The sequence below is a fragment of the Ursus maritimus genome, unplaced genomic scaffold, assembly GCF_017311325.1.
Source record: "Ursus maritimus isolate PB19 unplaced genomic scaffold, ASM1731132v1 scaffold_15, whole genome shotgun sequence".
Lineage (NCBI taxonomy): Eukaryota > Metazoa > Chordata > Mammalia > Carnivora > Ursidae > Ursus > Ursus maritimus.
This window is the reverse complement of record NW_024423897.1, coordinates 39,302,576-39,324,024: the sequence shown is the minus strand read 5'-3', so window position 1 is coordinate 39,324,024 and position 21,449 is coordinate 39,302,576. Positions and strand designations below refer to the sequence as shown.

The window sequence follows — 21,449 nt, the reverse complement described above, 5'->3', positions numbered from 1 at the left end:
TGGTATGCATTTATTTATAAAGTATAAATTTTACATTATCTTTTGATAGGTATATGTTTTATTATGCTTAATAACTTCGTGTGCATTAAAGATACTATTTTTATATGTATTGTGTACTTGTAAAATACAAACCTTTTATAAAGATATTATTTGGTATTAAGTGTTACTTCATAATAAAACAGTAAGTAAAAATAAAAATGATTATGTCCAGCTATGACATCATTAGCTCAGGAACAAGGAACAGAACTTACAAGGAACAGAACTTACAAGGAACTGTGACTATTACCAACTAAGAAATACGAAGTCTTACAGGACTTAAGACATTGTTTACTACACCACTGCAAGATACCTTCCAGATAAATTGCTTTTAAAAAGACCTACAAGTGCTCTCTCCCTCAGCCTACCATTTGTCTCCTTCCGTTTACTGCAAGTTTAATGAGGCAGCACCATTATCCTGCTCCCTAACACAGAATTTACAAACATCGTCAAACATGATTCAAGAGACAGTTGCTCTGGTGCTTATGCTCTGGTGCTGAACTCTGAAGGCTGAAGAGAAATAAGCTCCAAGAAATGACACACAAGCCTGAGAGTAAAATCCAGTTTTCGTACCGGCCAACATGCATCTTCTGAGCCTGGAGTCATAAATGTGATGTGTGGGTCTGCAACCTTCACAGCAAGAACACAACATAAAAACATGCGTACCTGGCCGGGGTCATTGTACCAAAGTTCATCATGCAGTCGGTCAGGATGGGCCTTTTTGCGTTTGATTTCTGCAATGACGTCAAAAACTTCAGAGTCTGAGCTGCTCGAACAGGTACTGTCCTCATCAGACTCACATTCGGATTCACTGGAACTCTCTAATAGAGGTCAGGGGAAAAACAGAGAGAAGATGAAGAAATTCACAACTGTTTATTCTTTCAGCAAATATGTGGGTGCCTACTCCACACCAAGCACTCTGCTAAGCAATACCATGAAAATAATACAGCCCATGGCGCTAAGTCACAATCTAGTTACGGAGGCAATGAAAACAGAGTGTTCTGGAGAAAGACCTAATGAACAATGCCAGGGACAATGCAAACCACAGAAGTAGTGTGGCGTCTCACATTTAAAAAGATGCAATAATTCAAAAAAGGACAAGTCCACCCTGACCCAGAGGGTCCCTGAGATTTCCTGGAAGGGGTGCGTGTGATCCATGCACATGGATGGGGCAGAGCTAGGCTGATGAGGGGCTAAGAGGAAAGAAAGGCAAAGGCGGCACTCAGACCAAAGCATGGAGGGAAGAACACAGACAGACTGGCTAGAGCAAAGATCCCACAGGAAAATACCGGGAGGTAAGGGGTTCAAGTGTCGTGAATGCCAGACTGAAGGCTCTGATTACCAGACTGAAGATTTTAGATTTTTTTCTCTCCATAGTAGCAAAAGATGACTTTGGTCCTTGGCAGTGACTAGATAAAAACAGACTGCGAATTTTGCTAAGTGATGTTAAGCCAGTCACAAAAAGACAAATATTGTGTGATTTTACTTCTAGGAGGTACTAGAGAGCTCAAATTCATAGAAAGAGAAAGCAGAAGGGTGGTTGCCAGAGGCTAGCAGGAAGAGGGATTGGGGAGTTGTTAAATGGATACAGAGTTTCAGTTGAGCAAAGTGAAGAGTTCTGGAGAGTACACAACAATGTAAATGGTCTCAATACTACTGAATTGTATACTTAAAAATGGTTAAATGGTACATTTTGTGTTACATGTACTTTACCACGGTTTTAAAAAACAGACCTAGAATTTAGGTTAATCCTACAAGAGATTAACGTAGTATAGCACAGTAATAAAAGCCAGCCCTTACATAGTTGGATTTTTGAGTGTGCTGCATAAGATAGATGCTATTGTCTTCCTTCTTTTACAAATGAGAAAAGTAAGGCACGGAGAGATTAAATCACTTATCCAAGGTCACATACCAAGTGGTAGAGCAGGGATTTGAACCCAGGCCAGCTGGTTCCATCAGTGCTTTTGCCCACCATGGACACTGTCTCTCAGCTGGGAGACATAATGAAGCTGGGCAGATGAGAGCCAGAGAACATGGAAAAGGCACAGTGAATGTCTCATCTGTGAATGGCTTTCTGTTAGGGGCTAAGGCCGCAAAGTGGTAAAAAGCAGTTTCTATCCTCAAAGATCTTAGCATCTACTTAGAACCTCAGAATACACAAGCAAAAATAGACCACCATATGAGAAAGTTATGGAAAGTAACCGTGTGAGTTGACAGAAACCCTCAATCAGAGCTGGCCTAGTGAGGACATCTCCTCATCAAAGCAGGAGCTCCCTGGCAGTGGAGAGGGCCACAGGGATTGCCTGCCCATGGGAGGCACAAGGCACAGCGAACAGGCTCCTGCTTTTGGTGGGGAGGCTGGACTATGGTCCCTTCTGATTCTAAGACTGGACAATTCTACAAGGGGCACAACTGTTAACAAGCCCTGCAAATGTGATCTCTTATGTATTCTGCTGAATGTAACTAGGAAAAAATAAGATCGAAAAAGAGAAAGTTCCATTATTATGTATTTTGCTGACCATAATTAAGGAAAATAAAATGAAAGAGAGGAAATTTCAATGTGGGGCTCTCAAGAAGACATCTCCAAATTCAAGGTTTAAGCAATAGCAAGAGCACAGGGTCTTGGTCTAGTAACTTCTGACTCACCCAAATCTTCATCTAGCTTCGTCTTGGGAGGCTCCCACGGCGGTCTAGCGGCTTTGGCCTTTTCTTGCCTACTCCCCAGCTCTTCCTCAAATTTGTCATATAAGTCACGGAGCCTACTTGTTCCAACCACAGTAGAATCTCCCTTTGAAAAAGAAAGGATCAATATTAGGAACTACATTAATAACAGCCATACCAAAGAGACTGATGACCTCACAAATAGTCAAGGGTTTGTAATAGCAAGATGTCATCTCCTTCAATTTAACAAACATTTAAAAACAAAATTCCCAATGCTGGCAATGTGTTCTGAATCACATATAACATTTGCGGCTAACACAATCCTCAGGAAAATGCACTTTGCTAACACTGAGAAACATAAGAACTCTTCCTCTATGACCCCCCCCCCCCAGGATTTCATGATAGCTAACACTCTCCTAGGGAACATACACTTCCCCGCTAAAAATCATGGACAGTCTATCTTCCACATTAACCCAATGATCAAGAATAAATATCCTGTTGGGGTGCCTGGGTGGCTCAATCGTTGAGCACCTGCCTTTGGCTTGGGTCATGATCCCAGGGTCCTGGGATCAAGCCCCACATCAGGCTTTCTGCTCAGGGGGAAGCCTACTTCTCCCCCTCCCACTCCCCCTGCTTGTGTTCCCTCTCTCGCTGTGTCTCTGTCAAATAAATAAATAAAATCTTAAATAAACAAATAAATATCGTGTGAATGAAGAAATCACAGGAATAGAAGTCACAGCATAGGGAATATAGTCAATGACACTGTGATACCATTGCATGGTGACAGGTGGTAGCAGCTACACTTGTGAGCATAGCATAATGGAGACATGTTGAATCACTATGTTGTACACTAAAACTAATGTAACATTGTCAACTATATTCAAACAAAAAAATTTTTTTTAAAAAGGAACATCTTGGTAGCATTTAAAACATCAAAGACAGGGGTACACAGGTGGCTCAGTTAAGTGTCTGCCTCTTGGTTTCAGCTCAGGTCATGATCTCAAGGTCATGAGATGGAGCTGAGCATGGAGTCTACTTAAGATTCTCTCTCCCAGGGGCGCCTGGGTGGCACAGCGGTTAAGCATCTGCCTTCCGCTCAGGGCGTGATCCAGGCGATCTGGGATCGAGCCCCACATCAGGCTCTTCTGCTATGAGCCTGCTTCGTCCTCTCCCACTCCCCCTGCTTGTGTTCCCTCTCTCGCTGGCTGTCTCTATCTCCGTCGAATAAAGAAATAAAATCTTTAAAAAAAAAAAAAAGATTCTCTCTCCCCCACTGCCCCTCCCCCCACTTAGGCAATCTTTCTTTCCATAATTAATAGAATCTTTAAAAAAAAAAAAAAAAGGAAGAAGGAATCATTTTATATATCCCCCATAACACACACACCCCATAAACACAGGAACACAGATACACACACATATGCCTACACTCCACAAACATAGGGTTCAACAATGCATTCCTAGAGGAAATTCTCCACTTTTCCCACTCTCTCTTCCCAGGTTGAAATCACTTTAAATGTCCATACTCTTGACCTTAGTAATTTTCAAAATGTAAGGATGAGACGCAACAGACATAAAAAGCAAATTAAAGCAAATCATAAAATCCGCAGTTATCCCAAGAGAGGTGATTGCTTTTTCAAAGCCTCACCTCATTACTGATATTGGCAAATCTAGGATAGCTGACATTCTTGCCATCGCTCTACACCATACGACAAAACACAAAGGCAAATACTGGGCTTCTAGTTTATTAGCTTTCCTTCTACACCAGTTTTAATACACCCGTAAAAATATAAGGAAAAAAGCTGCCTTTTTAAACTCTTTGAACCTCAGGGTCTTCAACTTTGTTATTTTAAAGATAATGATACCCATGGCAGTCATTCTCCCCTTCTTCCTTGCTAAAAGAACCATGATTCCCTTCAGATTTGGAGTTCAGAATTCCTGGTCTCAGGAAAAGTAGGCTCAGCCAGAGTCCCTCTGATCTTCAAAGATGTCTCCATCCTAACCCCCCAGAACTGAATATGTTACCTTATGTGGCAGGAAAAACTTTGCAGATATGATTAAGGAATTTGAGAAGAGATTATCCTGAATAATCTGGGTAGGCTCAATCTAATACGAGCCCTTAATAGCAGAAAACCTTTCCCAACAGTAGTGAGAGGTACAACAAAAGAAGAGTCATGAGATACTCAAAGCACAAGAGACACTCAACCCGAACTGCTAGTTTTGAAGAAGGAAGGGATCTAAGAGCCAAGGGATGCACATGGCCTCAAGATGCTGGAAGCAACCCTCACCAGCCAGCAGGTAAATAAGGACCTCCATCCCATAGCCACAAGGAACCAAACTCTGCCAACAACCTGAATGAGCAAGAAAGCAGATTCTCTCCAGAAAGAAACACAGACTTGCTGACACCTTGATTCAGCTGGTAAGACCTAAGTTTGACTTCTGACCTACAAAGCTGTGAGATAATAAATGTGTGTTGTGGTAAGCCATGAAGTTTGTGGAAATTTGTTACGGCAGCAATGGAAAATGAAGCCCTGGGAAAGACATATGATGTAGTTCTAGGGAAGGAATGGAAGAGAAGATCCACGGGAACTCTGGGCAAGTCCCTGGAGGAAGTACCCAACACTTCCCCTGCATCCTATGTCTGGACAGAAGTGTGTAAAGATGATGCCTGGGGTCACCCTGCAACCATGGTGGATGTTCCAGAAGGCAGCAGATGCCAACCTGGAGCCCTGCCACCACTGAACCACTAAATGAACACCAGCCACCATCTCCGTCCAGACAACTTGTTGAGAGAAATAAACCCGGCTTCTTTAAGTCACAATTAGTCAAGCATTATTATTCACAGTCACATTCTTAACCGACAGATACCTTCTTTCCAGGAATGTTCTGAGGATTAAGTAAGGTAATATGAGAAGCACAAATGAAGTTGCAGCACCATAAAGGTGCTCAGCATGTGAGCTTTCCCTTTCTTGTATCAAATGAACCACAACTTAAAACCCTGCTCTAATTTATCAAGTAAAATATCACAGCACCATGAGATTTCTCAAATTCTTTTTTCCAAAGACAAGAGAGTCTTTTAAGTTCTCTGTAGATAACAGCCCAGGCCAAGTAGCAGCTAGTTTCACAAAATTCCAAGTAGAATGCTCTTTTATCTAACCCTATCCACTAAATCTGACATCTCCAACCTCTTACTTCCCAAACCAGAAGATGATCAGTCCTTCACTCATCCATTTAATCAATGAGCATTACCATGTGTCTACCATGTGGCAAAATGGGCCTAAATTAATGAGATGGAGTCATAACACCTATAAGGAGAAAGACACGAAACAGAGCGCGACCAAAAATAAAATGGAGATAGAACAAAAAAAGGAAAAAGAAGAGAGCATATGGACGAGGAGGTCGTGGAGTCTGACACAGCAGTGAGTGGGCTACCAAGGCCAGGAGCCTCACCTTGAGCAGCACGCGCACTGAATCTCTCAAGAGCCCATGAAGGCTAACGATCCCTGCCACTCCACAAAACCAGCAAATTTGCATGGGAAGCTTCCTGTGGTTATCTTTGGTCAAGAACAGACTTGTATGAGACAAACTCAAATTCTTCCTTATTTCCCATTTGGGCAGGGGGGAATATACACACAAACGCACAACCACAAACTACATAAAGTAGTTATGTGTGAGAGCTTATAAAACCAGCAGTAACAAGACTAGCAGTGTTATAAAAATGCAGAATGAAGAGATACTTTAATTAATCTGCACTCTTGCCTTTGGTTGTATAAAACAGCTTTGGTCTACAGCAGCGGTTCTCAACTGAGGAGGGGGGGCATTTGGCAACATCTGAAGACAGCTTTGGATCACAAGTGGGGAGGGGTTCTACTGGCATCTTGTGCATACAGCCCAGAGATGCTGCTCAACATCTTACAATGCACAGGGCAGGCCCCACCAAAGAATTATCCAACTCCAAATGCCAAAGGTGCCAAAGCTGAGAGACCCTGGTCTGCAGCTTCTCAGACGTACCACCTGATCCATGGGGTCACTGGAGTAGTAGTTTTCTGAGTGGGTGCAGCGAATCCACACAGGCTTAAGAAGTTCTTCTTCTTCTTCCTCATTTTTGTCTGGCAGTGTCTCTTCCGGCTCTTTGTCCTTTATTGAGGTATAATTCTTCTCTTTGCCAGTGCTCTGGCTGTCACTCCATCTGTCTTTTTCTTCCTCCCAACGAGCTCTCTTTTTCTCCCTACTTGGGGAGCGACTTTAAAAGGAGGCAAAGGAGGCTAATTATTTAAAATGCTCTTATGTTATAAAACGATTCTACTTCACCTGCTTAGTTCACTTTTCACCTAAAATAAAAATGCCCTACCAAACCACCATGTTTACTTTTGTTAAACCAGTGATTCCCAAATACTAGTCTGATGGCATCAGAATCACCTGAAGTCAGTTGTTTAAAAATACAAATTCCCAGGCCCTACCCCAGATCTACTTACTGATTCACAGTCTCCGGGGGTGGGGCCCAGGAATCTGTATTTTTAATAACCTCCCCAGGTAATTCTGGTGCGCATCCAGCAGGTTCAGGGACCACCGGCAAACCATAACTCCTACAAGAGAAAGATAGTTCGGAAATATTTGAAAATCTCCACAGAGAGACAATCTCAGCAACGAGAATACTAGTTCTGAATCTTCCACAGCTTGCTTTGCCAAGAAAAAAGAAATGCTTCACAAAACATTGTTTCAGCTTGGCCAATAAATTTAGCCTGAAGACCATAACCCAAGAGCAAACCAGTTATATCCTCCCTAACCACCTTTCTGGAAGGCCACACTTGGGTTACTACTTAGCGAACCACCACTTTGTCTAATTCTGATCCCTGCAGACTAATATTAACTCAATTAAAAAGGATAAAAACAACTCAATCTCCTTGAGTTTCTGGGGCCTGAAATATGCAAAGGCCCATCCTATGGATGTGTTTAGAGGGAAAAACCTACAGGACAGATTTTAACTTAAGATCCAAAAATTTAAATACCGTACAGACCCTGAGAATGCAGCCGCGGAGAGTAACTGCTTTATTAGTGTTATGCGGGCAACCTCTGCAGCCACAGCTAACAAAGTTACTATAATCCAAGAAAGCTTACAGCCCAGATCAAAGTCATAAATTAACTACTCACATCAACTCTACCAACTCTATTAACTTCTAATTTTACAACAGGAAGTGTGTGAGTGTGTAGGGGGGAATGGGTGGGTGATTAGAAAGATTACATATATTGATTACTTATTGATATAACTTCTAAATGTTACAATGTATATCATTAATTTTGTTAACAGAAGTTACTGTAAAGTAAAATGTATATATGTCCACTATAGAAAGCAAAACAAAGCATTAACAAAAATAAAACTAAACTCATCCATAAAACCACTCCAAGATAACCACTACATTTTCACAAATGTGTTAAAACACATAGGACTACATATACATAAAAATATACACGATTTAACGAAAAAAAAGGAACTCTATGGCCTTCCTTTCTCACTCAAAAGAAAGTCAGAATTACCCTTCTATTTCAATACATCTACACCTGAACCACTTTTATAATAGGAGCATACTATTCTTTTAGATATGTAGCCATAATTTAACAAATCTGATCAGAGTCATTTAGGTTTTTACCTTTTTTTTTGCCATCACAAACAACACTACTGTGAATACACTTGTGTTCTTTGCACACTTGTCATATTATCCACACCAAGAATGTATACTTTTTCTTAAGGCTTCTCTCTAGATAGATAGTACCAGTTTAGACTACAATCAAAACCATATGTGAGTTCCCATTTGCACACATCCTGTCAACATGATTTTTTAATCTCTGCCATTCTGATGAAAGAAGTATCTTATTTAACTTGCAATTTTTCTTATCACTACTGAAATAACATTTCGTGTTCACTTTCTTTATGAACATCCCAGTTATATGCTATGCCAGTATTGTTAAAATTAGGAGTATAGTCTTTTTTATTCATTGAAAAAGTTTTTTTTATTAAGATAACTGCCCTTCTGTCAAGTGGAACGCAACCTCTTTCAGTTTTTTGTTTTCCTTTTAATTCTGTCTATTGCTACATACAACTTACATGGCCAAATCTAGAGATTTTTTTGTTTACCCTGCCTGCCTGAGTGTAATGCTTAGAATCCCTTCCCATCCCAAAGTTAAATAAATATTTTCTAATTTCTTCAGTTACTTCTTAACATTAGATTTTTTTATTCTACCTCTAAGATATAAGAAATCCAGTTTCAGTTTTCTCCTCCATATGGCTTGTCAATTGTTCCATCAGTTTCTCCTCTGATTTGAAACAATTTTATGATAGATGTAAATTTTTTTTTTTTTATATTTATTTATTCGACAGAGATAGAGACAGCCAGCGAGAGAGGGAACACAAGCAGGGGGAGTGGGAGAGGAAGAAGCAGGCTCATAGCAGAGGAGCCTGATGTGGGCTCGATCCCATAATGCCGGGATCACACCCTGAGCTGAAGGCAGACGCTTAACCGCTGTGCCACCCAGGCGCCCCGATAGATGTAAATTTTTATATTACTTGAATGTTGCTCAATATTTGGGATTTTTTTTTTAAAAGATTTTATTTATTTATTCGACAGAGATAGAGACAGCCAGCGAGAGAGGGAACACAAGCAGGGGGAGTGGGAGAGGAAGAAGCAGGCTCATAGCGGAAGAGCCTGATGTGGGGCTCGATCCCATAACGCCAGGATCACGCCCTGAGCTGAAGGCAGACGCTAACCGCTGTGCCACCCAGGCGCCCCCTTTTTTTTTTTTAATATTTGGGATATTTTACACCCACGTCAAATTGTTTTAATTATTCTGTGTATTGAACATTTTCATTCTACTAAAGTAAGTATCCCTGCATAATTATTTTTCTTCATTATTCTCACTCCTATTCCAAAGAAGAACTGGAGTCATTATAAAGTTTTAAAACTAGTAGTTCAACTGAAGTTACATTAAAATTATGGATTATTTAAGAAAACTGGTATTTTCACAACATTGTGCTCCACTTCCACTGTGGGAATATGGCATTCCTCCATTCATTTATGTCACCTTGTCTTCACCTACATTTCTAGTTTTCTTCACACTGATCTATATATTTTTTAAGCTTATTAAGATATTTAATTTTAGTTAAATTTTCTATAGTGAACCTAAATTTTTTTCCCCATTACATGTTCTTAGGTGTTTCTGATACTTAGGAAGTATATTAATTTTGGTATGTTTCTTTTATAATTGTCAACTTCAGTGAATTAATGCTCATTGTTTCTTGGCTGATCCTCTTGAATTTTCCTCCTAATACCACTAGCTAATAATGGCAATTCTTAGCTTCCACTAGTATGGGTTGGTTTGTTTGTATGTTTATTTAAGTGCTTACTGCAAGCCTAACACTCTGCCAACCACTTTACTGACACTCAACATTTAATCCTTAGAAGAATCTTATGAGGCAGATATGAACATCTCCTACAGAGGAAACAGAATTAGAAACTGCATCACTTGCCCAATATCACAAAGCTATTAAGTGGTGGTTAAATGTTAATACAGTTGTTTGACATGGATATTTTGATATATACTAAAATCCCACCAAATGCTTATTACTATTGCCAAGAAACAGGGGCAAAACTATCCTCACTCCACTCCCCTTGAGGCAGGTGTCTTGAATGATGGATGGTCAGGGTTGTCTGTGTGAATACCAATTAATTTCTGTTTTTTTAACACTTTGAGAGGGTCATTTCCAAATAGGAGCAAAATATCTTCTTTAGGTAAGTGTCTCAGGCACTCCAAATTTCAAAATCCAAACTTCAACTTGTTTCTTAACAATAGGCTATACTACAAACTGTAAGTTTTCCTCCTTTACAGTATTTACATCTCTGATTTTAATCTTCTCATCCACTGCATTAGTTGGAACTCAAAGAATCCAAGTCTCTGCCTTCCCCACAAGCTACTGGCCATTGGAGAAGAAACCACTAGACCAAAGAGATTTCCAGCACTCTACATTAAAAATCACCAACCTCAAATGGGGTCCTCAATGGTTTCTACCACATTATCTACTACTCTAACACAATATCTGGCTTTTTTTCATGTCCTTAGCTCCGGCTCCACAGGCCCTTACTCTCTGAACAAACTCCTCGTTAATCTCATCCAATCCATGGCATTTAGTATTTCTAGCTGGGATCTCTTTTCTGAACTTTACACCTGTGCACCCAATTAACCACCACACAATTCCACTTGGCTGTCTCAAAGAGTCTCAAATTCCACATGCCCAAACTGTACTCATCTTGCATCTTTCTTAGTGCCCCCCAACCCCAATGGGGAGCCCCAGATCTCAGGTGATAGCTGCTGACTCTTCTTCCCTCACCATCAGTTACCCCACTGACTCTATCTCATAAATACCTCTCAGTTACCTCTACCGTTCCCCATTACCGTTGTCACTGCGCTGGTCTAGCCACAATCATTTGAAGGCATTATTACAAAAGCTATCTAAACTCATTTCCCAACGTCCAGGCTTGACCCGCTCGGAGCACTTGTCTATACTGCAACCTTCACACATGCTCTTTTCTCTCCCTCTAACATCTCCTTCCCTAATGCATTCCTATACACACTTCAAGAATCAATTGTAAAAAAGGTAAAATGTCAATTTTTCCATGACTACCCGAGACTCAGCTCTCACTGTTATGTTATGAGCAACGTGTAATTGCTCTATCAAAAGCACTTCTCATGGCACTTAACTTTCTCATTCCTGTAAAGTAGGGACTCCTGTGAATGACTGTATCACTCACACCAATACAATGCCTGGGACACAGGAGAGTGCACTTCTTTGTTCACTTCTTGTTAGGTGACAGTGATAGGCAACGGAGCCGCATCTTTTTCCTCACTTGTATGGGAAGGCCTGAAAGGTTTCAACACTAAATTTGGCTCTTCTGAGATGATGTTAATCACGTTCATCATGAGATGATACTATCCAACATGTTAAAGAAGTATGCTTATATACCTAGTTTACCAAACCTTCTATTTATAAAAGGATGCTGGTTCTATTTTAAATATCTAATAAACAGGAACTGACACAGCTCTACAGATTTTGACACAAAGAATTAGTCATAGATTTCCTAATACTAACCTATTTAACGATGCAGTCTTGGAGTAAACTGTTATTTTAACACACTACTGAAAACAACTGGCTAAGATACTAATCAGTATTTTCATATCCATATTCATAAGAGAGACTGTTTTGTAGTTTTCTTTCCATTAGGTTTTTCCCATCTCGGTTTTCTGGGCATCACAGAACGAGCTGAGCTCTCCTTCCATCTTCATCAATGTTCTAGAACAGTTTAAAACTCTTTTGGAGGTGGTACAAATCCAACTTTCCATTTTTTCCAGTTACTGGCCTATTAAAATTCTCCACTTCTTGTGTGGTTTGTAATTTTTGCTTTCATAGAAATCAACCCATCACATCTAAGTTTTTAAATTTTGTAAATATAGTATCTGTACTTATAATAACATATTCAAAATTTTAAATCCCCTACATTATTATGATACATTCTTTCTTATACCTAATGGAATGTGTTTTTCTTTTCCTGATTTGCCACTTTTTAAATCATATGACCTTTCAAAGAAGTCTTGCATTTACTTCCAAATATTGTTACAGTGCTATAGTTCTGTTTGCTATTTCATTAATTTCTTTTATCTTTAAATTTCTTTTTCTGCTTTTCTTATACTCTACCAATATGTAGAGCCAAGTAATCAGACAATAATTATATAAGCATATTTATATATATTATATATAATCCTACATGTAAAATACATACATACATAGTTATGATTTATTTGGCACTAACTTTGGACCCAATTCTAAGTGTTTTTTACATGTATTATCTCAATGACTCCTCGCCACTCAATAAAGCCACTCAAAAAATAACTGTTCTTGTTTTAGACAAAGACATTGAAGCTTAAAAAGGTTAGATAACTCTGTCCACTCTCAAAATTGGCAGAATAACTGACCCCAAATCTGTCAATTCCAGAGTGCTATTCTTGATTACTGTTACATAAGGCCATAAATTTTACCTCTTGATATAGAACTGTTTACACCCTGTAAGTTTTGGTTTATAACAATCTCAATGTCATTCTTCTCAATAAAGTATGCTGCAGTTTTACTCTTTTTTTTCTGAAACAAGTAAATTTAAAAGCATCATTATGAATTCCCAAGGTTCTTTTTTTAAGCCTTGAATTATTAATGTGTTTTTTAGCAATAGTTTTATAGCAACTGAGGTCAGAAAAAATGGCCTGTATAATTTCTAATTTTTTGGAAATCTATCAAGATTTTCCTTGAAAGTAAAGGTTTTTAAGTTACTGGCTGTTTTAGCTTTTCACAGGGTATTTTGGATAGACTCTTGGGCTAGTTTGAAGACTTGGTGATATTATGCATAAGCACAAAACCTGAATTCAAGGAGATCTAGGACTTCTTTCACTGTCAACTCCTTGCTTACCTTCCAGATCTCTTATACTCTTTTTTGTAGGACCTTTCCAGAGATGGTGATCTTCGGCTGTCCCGGTGTCTGTGTCTCTCCCGTTCCCGCTCTCTTAAAGGAATTAAGACACAGAGCTGTTTTCAACAGAAAGACTCAAAAACACCATCTCTTTTCACTGAATTCATCTGCTAAATAAATGGACCTCACCTATGAATTTTTCAGGCACTATTCTCTATGGGACATTTTTATTCATCATTTATTAAAGGATAAAGGAGATTTTCACTTTACAGAGGTTAATTAACTTGGACATTTTTTTGCTGTTTTCTTTAAAGAAAGAAGTCATACTTGATGCTAAGCAACAAAGGAATTTATGATAATCTTCTCTCCAGATGTTCCCACCAGCCAATCCTTGGTTGTTTAACCCACAGGGAAAACTTTAAAGGATTCTACTACCTAGTGATTTCAAGAAAACTCCCAATTTCATCCATCAAATAAATGTAAATTAAAGCTTTTATTGTGAAAATTAAGATAAGGTTTTACAATTAAAGAGTTCTAAACTCTTACAGGTTAGAGGCCTCAGTTGTAGTTCTAGATATCACTGACTACCATGAGACTATCAGTCACTTTACCTTGAAATGCTGTTTTCATCTGGAAACAACTCTAAATGGAGACATTGGGTTTATGCAAAGTGAAATAGAATGAGGGATTTTAAAACCTTTCAATGTAAAATGGGAATTTAATAATGGTAACAATAACTTCTGAGTCTATTTAATAAGTACAATGAAGATCTGGAACAAAACTTGGAACTCGAATGTGTTTAAATCAGAACTAAATCTAAAGGAAATAACCACCCAATCTTAGAACAGAAAAAAAAAAAAGTTATATTAGTCTGAGTCCAGCAACAAGACTATAAAAATGTCTGAACTCAAAAACATCCCCCAACCTATAGCCAAATAGAAGAAATGTAAATACACTGAAAATCAAAACTTACAAAAATGATCAAGAAATGTGACTGTTTAGATATGAAAACAGAAACTGTTTTTTCACTCAAAGATCACCCCTCCTCAAGAAAGATTTCCTTTTAACATATGTATGAGCCTCAGGTATACACCAGCTGTCCAAAGTAAAGTAGCCAGAGCTTCAGGTTCTACATTCTTTACCTGATACACTTCTAAAATTACAGCTTAATGGGGCCCCTGGCTGGCTCAGTCGGTAGAACAGGCAACTCCTGCTCTCGGCGTTGTTTGAGCCCCACACTGGGTGTAAAGATTTCTTTTAAAAAAATTAATAAATAAAATTACAGCTTACTTTTAAGCAGTAAAATCCCACGTAGTGAGTGGTAGCACATCACAGATAAAATGCAACGTGTAATGGTATGGCGGATGAAAAGAATCGCCTACATTTCCAAATAAAAATTCAATTGAAAGGACATTCCTAATTTTTTGTTTGTATTTTAACATCTAGGCAATAGAATTTTGCATTTGAGAACGACACTTCTGATGATGATTGCTACCTCAGAGTGGGTATGAATTGAAAAGGCCAATCTGGACATAAAACACATTACTAACACTATATAATGAACCCATTTAAAGCAAGAAAAACAACGTTTGGGTTACTTTTCCAAAGACTCTTCCTTGTCTGCAAGCATTAAGATATTCCTTAGGTACATAATACTAGCTCTCCGATGACTACACATTGTACTCACCAGGACAGCTATGAGATTATTGTGCTTTAGCACCATTCAGTTACGGGAAGCCACCGCACTGTCTCCACCACACTTCAGGAGAGCATGCTCAGTGCACTGCAGCTGTGGCTGTTTCTTTTCCCATTTCCCAGGCTAACCTTGATCTTTCATCACAACAAATAACACATACCCACTTCTTCACAAACTTCTTCTAAAATAGTTCATCCTAAAACAATCTGGTAGTATGCAACCATATTTTAGAGGAGAAAAGGAATGAAGATGGGATTTGAAAAAGGATAGACTGACCTACCCTAAGAAGCAAGGAGAGAAGTAGCCAGAGGACAGACTATAGAATTTGCATAAACTTAACACAATCTAATGCACAAATTTGTGAAGTTCTGGTTTTCTCCAATATACTTCTAGAAGTTATGCTAGGACGTGCCCCATTTTTATTTCACAGAAACATTTCATATAAGACAGATGACTGACCCTACCTAAGACCTCACAGGGAGCCGACTATAATGTGACACCTAGGCAGCTCCAGGGCAAACACCCCAAGTGCATTACAAAACAATTCCAACAGAAATAAAGGCCATGTAGAAAGATGAGTTAACTGCCTAAGCAGGTCTTTGCTATGTAAAGGAGTTGTAGTTTAGGATAACACAGATTAATGGCACTTGATTTCACTTACCCATGGAGATCCTCAGTTGACAGGACATGAGGTTCTTTAAACAAACATATAGCTCCAAGTTTAAGCCTGATGCAAGAATTTAGGATTTTTACAGCAGAGTCCTAAAAACTCCTCTGACTGCAGCACCCCAAAATGGAAAAAAAAAAAGTGCCTATCTAGAATGTTCAAGTTCGCAGCAAAGTGTTTCCCCAGAAACAGGATTATTAACAATAATTTCAAAGCCTAAAGAAAACTATTAACACTATCCAGTTTAGATTTTCACCGTAAAATTATAAAATAAACTACCATAGGCCTCTGCCAATTAGTTCATCAGAGAATAATTAAGGACAAAATTGACTAGAAACAGTAATTCACACTGAAAAGATTTTTTAGAGCCTATCAACTCTCAGCTCAGAAATCTGGTCATCTCTGCAGAAAACAAGTTCCCTTCTACCTTCCACTGGGCATCAAGAAGAGGAAGCAACACATTTTTCTTCCAAACCTTCCAAGCACTAGTCACTCTCTTCAGGACTGAGAATGACCACCACCATTAACTGGCAAAATGTTCAGTCATGAATGGGAAAAACCAACAGCCATGAGAAAAATGTGGAAACCAAGAAGTGGACTGATTCCACAGAAGCCAAGACCAGCTCTCTACAAACCCACACAGTGAAGTGACCTGGTTTGGGGAGCTCAAAACCTTTTAGCCCAGAAGTTCCACAAAGGTAAACATACCACAGGGGACAGAAAGAGAAGCACCACTACTAGCTTGACAAACAGAAAGCTTCAACGATATAAAGAGTTCACTACAGGTACAAATTATTTGGTACAACTGTTATCTACATAATTTTTCCATCTAAACCACTGATTCTTAGACTTTTGGCACAAAGTCTTGAGATTCTGCTGTAAGCTACCAATTTACTCACAGAAAAACATGCAAACACATAAAATTCTGCATATAACTTCAGAGCATTTCTATAAACCCATCTATGAGTCCCAGTTTAGAAATGCCTGCTGGAAACCTTACTTTCTTGTATGTATCTGCTACAAATAGTTGGTCTCATGAAAAAAAAAACGAATGTAATCTGGAATGACAAATACAACTTTCTTCAGTATGAATACATTTCAGTGCAACAAAATCAAGTTAAAAACTATTTTGAAAACTTTGATGATGCGTAACCAATGTTATTGCATTTTACAAGAAACAGAACAAGAAGTCAACTATGTACAATTAACTTCCACTTATCCTAAAAACCAGAAAGCAAATTCTGCTGAACTAGTTCAATTCCTAATTGATAGCATACACAGATCAATTCCAAAAGAACTCAGGTGCTTTAACTTGATATAGTGATCACACTGAAAAGTAAATATGATAATGCAAAAAACACACGAAAAAGCAGTATATGAACTTTCATTAGATCACCATTAAAATGTCAGCTGTATTATGCAGAGTGCTCAGCTTACACTCACTGCAATGAATCCACACTGGTAACTTTGAAATGGTTTTCAAAAGTGGCTTTTCTGATATTAACTACTTGTCAGTTGTCTCTTCCTCTTTAAAACAGCACCAAACATGCTTTCTTCCCTTTATAAATCAAAATGCACTGCTGGGTTTGGTTTTCTGAGAAACCCAAATGGCGCGTGTCTGGACCTCTGCAGTTCACTAAAAACACACGTGTGCTTTACCTGCTCCGCTCATAGCTTCGGTGACGGGAGGGTGTTCTCCCTCGGTCGTAATCTGATCTATAGCGGCTATCTTGTCTTCTCCTGTCAGGACTTCGGCCTCGTTCCCGCCGATCCAGGGACCGATGCCTCTCGCCTCTCCCATGACTGTGATCCCGGTGCCTGTGGTCCTCATAGTGCTTGAGCCTTTCTGGGGACCTTCTCTCACTGGGAGCCTTTGGGAGTGGGTATGGAGGGAGGTGTCTAAAATGAGGACTACTGCTGTTATTAGCACTGGGCGGGAAAGAACTGGGGTTGTTCTGGAAGCTATTAAAATTGGGAGGTGGGAAATTATGGTGTGAGTATCCTGGAGGGTACTGATAATTGACCTGCTGTGGCATGACCGGAGGGGGTGGGGGGTGGGGCATGGAAGGAGGGGGCATCATGAAGGGGAAAGTGCCTTGTCCAGGAGGTGCTCCAGGGACTGGGGGGTTATTAGGACAGGGCATCGGAGGTGGCATAGGAGGAAAACAGGGAGGCACTGGGAAGGGGGGCCTCATCTGGTGGTTTGGGAAGGGTGGGCGTATAGGGCAGGGGGGAAGAGGGCCTTGGGCTGATGGAGGCATAGGAGGAGGGAAGGGGACAAAGTCTGGTCGTGGAGGCAGAAAATTAGGGGCTGGAGAGTTCGAGAATGTGGTGGAAGGGGCACTTGGAGGTTCGTATTGATATTGCACAGGAGGCTGCTGAGGGTGAAGTAGTCTCAGATTTTGGGGCCTGAAGGCTGGAGCTGAGGGTCTGGCTCCATGTCCTCCTCGCCCTCGGGGACACCCTCGTCCTGGGTGGAACGACATTCTATGACTTTGCGAGAGGAAAGAAAAAGAAAAAAGAACCAAAACTCACCATAAACAGGGTTTTGCAAATGCCTGACCATCTTCAAGAGCAACTGACAGACCCCTTCAGACATTGGATTATTCCACCCATCTGATGCTAAGTTCTCTGTAACACCTGAAACTCTTCATGGCCAATAAAATCCTCTTCCCCTGTTTCAGTCCCTGGCTTCTCTCACTCCCTAAAGCTGCTCCTCCTCCAGAATGATGAACTCAACATCCCACTGTTTAATCATTTGCTGTTATGTCCATGCTCCGGCTCCCCCAAAACCTGAACCTCGCCATGTGATCCCACCCACACACCCCACATTCTCTACAACTGCACCAGCATCTTCCTGTCTTTACCTTCCTCCGCACTCAGCAGAGACTCCACAAATACAACATAACAGGTCCTAAAAGGAATTAATAACCCCTTCCAAGGCAATACCACTGGCTCCTCTTTCAGCATTTCCTATCTCATTTATTGGTCCTCAAATCATATACCAGGGAATTATCTGGTAACTTTCCCTCCCTTATCCCCTTTAGCCAAAAATTAATTTTAAATTCCCATCATTTCTGCTTCATATAAATATTTCCTGAGTTCATCCACTTCTCACCACCATTTCTTCCCTGGCTACAATAATTACACCCTTCCTGGCCTTTCTACAATCACTATTACGACCCACAAGGCCTTTGTCAGGTTCCCTCTCTCACACTCTGCTCCTTCTCGGCAGGTCCTACGTTAATCACAATTCACCAACAAATTACATCATTCCAACTTTCACGTTTGGCTGTGCCTAAGAACCGTAAGCTCCATCAGGACTTATAGTTACTTACTGTATAGTTACTTATAGACCAGGGCTCTAATCTGCGTTCCTACCATGTACGTGCCCCACGTGAACACATTTCCTCCTCTCCACACATATCAAAATCCTTCCCACTCTCGGGGGCCAGTGCCAGTGTTTGCTCTTCTCTCTACTCTCCCAAAACTCCCGCCATTACTGTCACACCACTCACCACGTATTGCCTTGCATCATGACGTACTGTATGGATATGTCACATCTTCCACAGAGAATATAAGCGCTAGAGGACAGAAAGAATAAAATAGGCATAAAAATGTTTCCCAAACTGCTAATGTCTGCAATTATCTTAACAGTGACTTCGCATTCTCCAATGCATTGAGCATACTGACAAAATTAAAAGTATGTTCCCCCGAATTAAAGTTTACAACTAACTTTTAAGATGTCCTTATCACAATAAGACTAGCTATCAAATTCAAATGTAACTATAATTTGTAAACACAACAGTTATCCTTGACTTCATCCTCAGCTTTCCACTGAAGAATGCTGTGAACATGAATGACTTTCCAAATACTTAAGCTTCAGCAAATATTTTAAAAACTCAAATAAATACTAAATGCAAGAAACTTTAATGTAGAAGCATCTTCCTAAAGTCTATCTAAAAGTTTTACCAATAGGCTTAAGGTAGATTTTTAAAAGGTTTCAAGAAAATAATGTCAGATTGTCTAGCTGTATCAATCACTGTGCTTAGTAACTAGTAGGCATCAAATTAGATCTGATTTATGATTATTATTCAGTCTAAGGCCTTCATGATAAACCTAGGACCTACACAGTTGATCTTGCCACCACAGGCTACTCATGGCTCACAGCCAACAGAATCTAATTCAAACTCCATGCTGGGCATTTAAGGCCCTCTACAGCCTGGACCCAACTTTCTGCAGGCTTATCCTCCATCACCTTCCCTACGAAGTGCCTATCACCCCAGATTTTCCCAGTTGCCTAACATACCAAGTACTATCACCCAGCTTGCTCTTTGCTCCCGCTCTTCTAAAATCCCCTGCTCTATGATTCTGCCCACTGAATTTCATCTACCTATGTCAAATGCCACCTCTTCTGTGAAGCCTTTCCTAGTTCCCTTTAGAAAGTAATCCCATTCCCCCTAGACTTACTTACTTCTTTTACAGCACTTACCAGAGACTGTCTCATATTATAGTCATGTGTGCACATTTCTAACTCCTCCACTAGATTATTAGCTCCTTGAGGACATGGGTTGATTCATAGTCATTTCAGTATCCTTCACAGCCCCCGGCAGAACATCCTGCACATAGTAGGTGATCAATAAATGTTTACTATCTCACCAACGGCATACGTTTCTATGTTGCTACTGTACATTTCCCTTTCACATATATTCGTGACATATTTGCATTATCAAAACCAAACAAAGAGTAGGCCTTTTTACAGATTCATGCGATATTCAATGAGCCTACACATGTCGCAGGCCCTGGAGACTCACAGTTGAGTAAGACACACAGCCTGCAAAACTCAAGCTCTGAATTCACTTTAAAAAAATATATTTTTTAAAAAAATAAATAAAGCAATAAACAAGAGAAAAGAAGTATGCACAGGTTCTAGGGGAACACAAAGGAAAGTGCTGAATCTAGAAGTGGGAAACGGAATCACTAACACTTGTACAGTGTGTAACAGTTGAACTTTCGGGATTAGATCCTCATGGATATTTCTATAGAGAATATCTGAAAACACTGATTATGAAACTGACATATTTACTGAAGGCATAGACTGTGTTATGGATGCAAACTTTATTTCAAAATCAAAAGTTAAGGAATTCACTGCAACTGGAAAAGTACTTTTTTTCTGGGTAAGTCTACTCCTAGGTTGCTGTTTGGAAGCAGGAAAACTGAGGGAGCTGTTTCGCATAGTTAACACGTCCAGGAACATCAGTCTATGTGAAAGAGTTGCAAAGTGTGCCTACATTACTAAGAACACCCTTTTCCCCACTTGCATCCCCAAGCCAGTCACCTTCGTCCAGCTGATTTGTAACTGCGTGTTTCCCTGTTTCCATCTCCCGCCAGACTGTGAGCCCCACGAGGCAAGCGCTGGGCTCACGGTCTCCCTCGGCTCCGAGACCCGGGCGGCCCCAGGCCCGGACCACCGAATGCGCTCCACAAATGAATGAAAGGCCGCATTTTTCACTTCTATTTGTTTGCGGGATTCGGGCCTACGGTCGCTTTTTTGCCCTTAGCTGCAGATCTGAAGAAGGGCTGCCCGACCTTAACTCGAAAGCGCCTCTCGCCCCAGCCCCGGACTCCAGCCGCGTGTAAACCAGACACTCGGAAAGGCCCCCTCTTCCAACACCCCCAAGTTGCCCCTTTTACCTAAAAAAAGCTCTCGGGCCGCGAGGTTGCCGTCAAAGCAAAGCCAGGTTTACTCTACAGCCGCCAAGACCATAGCGCCACCCGCGCCTCCGGAACAGGAAACTGAGGAAATTAAAAAGCAAACCTGAGAAAGCTGGACGGCGACAGGGAAAGCTCTTGGGCTCGCCACAGCGCCTTGTGCTCGGTGATTGGC

General features: G+C 40.3%; 1 protein-coding gene across 4 annotated transcripts in view; it reads right to left on the bottom strand.

The window, feature by feature from the left end:
- DROSHA (drosha ribonuclease III) overlaps positions 1–21,399 on the bottom strand; it is a 116,965-nt gene extending 95,566 nt beyond the window's left edge. For 3 of the 4 annotated variants that reach the window (XM_008692675.2, XM_040630522.1, XM_040630521.1), the window contains exons 1-9: positions 21,257–21,399; positions 20,055–20,181; positions 19,081–19,146; positions 17,222–18,055; positions 13,200–13,292; positions 7,170–7,280; positions 6,706–6,937; positions 2,683–2,824; positions 703–857 (exon numbers count right to left, since the gene is read on the bottom strand). In XM_008692675.2, the coding sequence (XP_008690897.2) occupies positions 703–857; positions 2,683–2,824; positions 6,706–6,937; positions 7,170–7,280; positions 13,200–13,292; positions 17,222–18,055; positions 19,081–19,100 (1,587 nt within the window). In that variant the 5' untranslated portion in view covers positions 19,101–19,146; positions 20,055–20,181; positions 21,257–21,399. The remainder of the gene's footprint in view (positions 1–702; positions 858–2,682; positions 2,825–6,705; positions 6,938–7,169; positions 7,281–13,199; positions 13,293–17,221; positions 18,056–19,080; positions 19,147–20,054; positions 20,182–21,256) is intronic. The other variant, XM_040630523.1, reaches the window with a different exon arrangement.
- Positions 21,400–21,449: the final 50 nt, after the last annotated feature.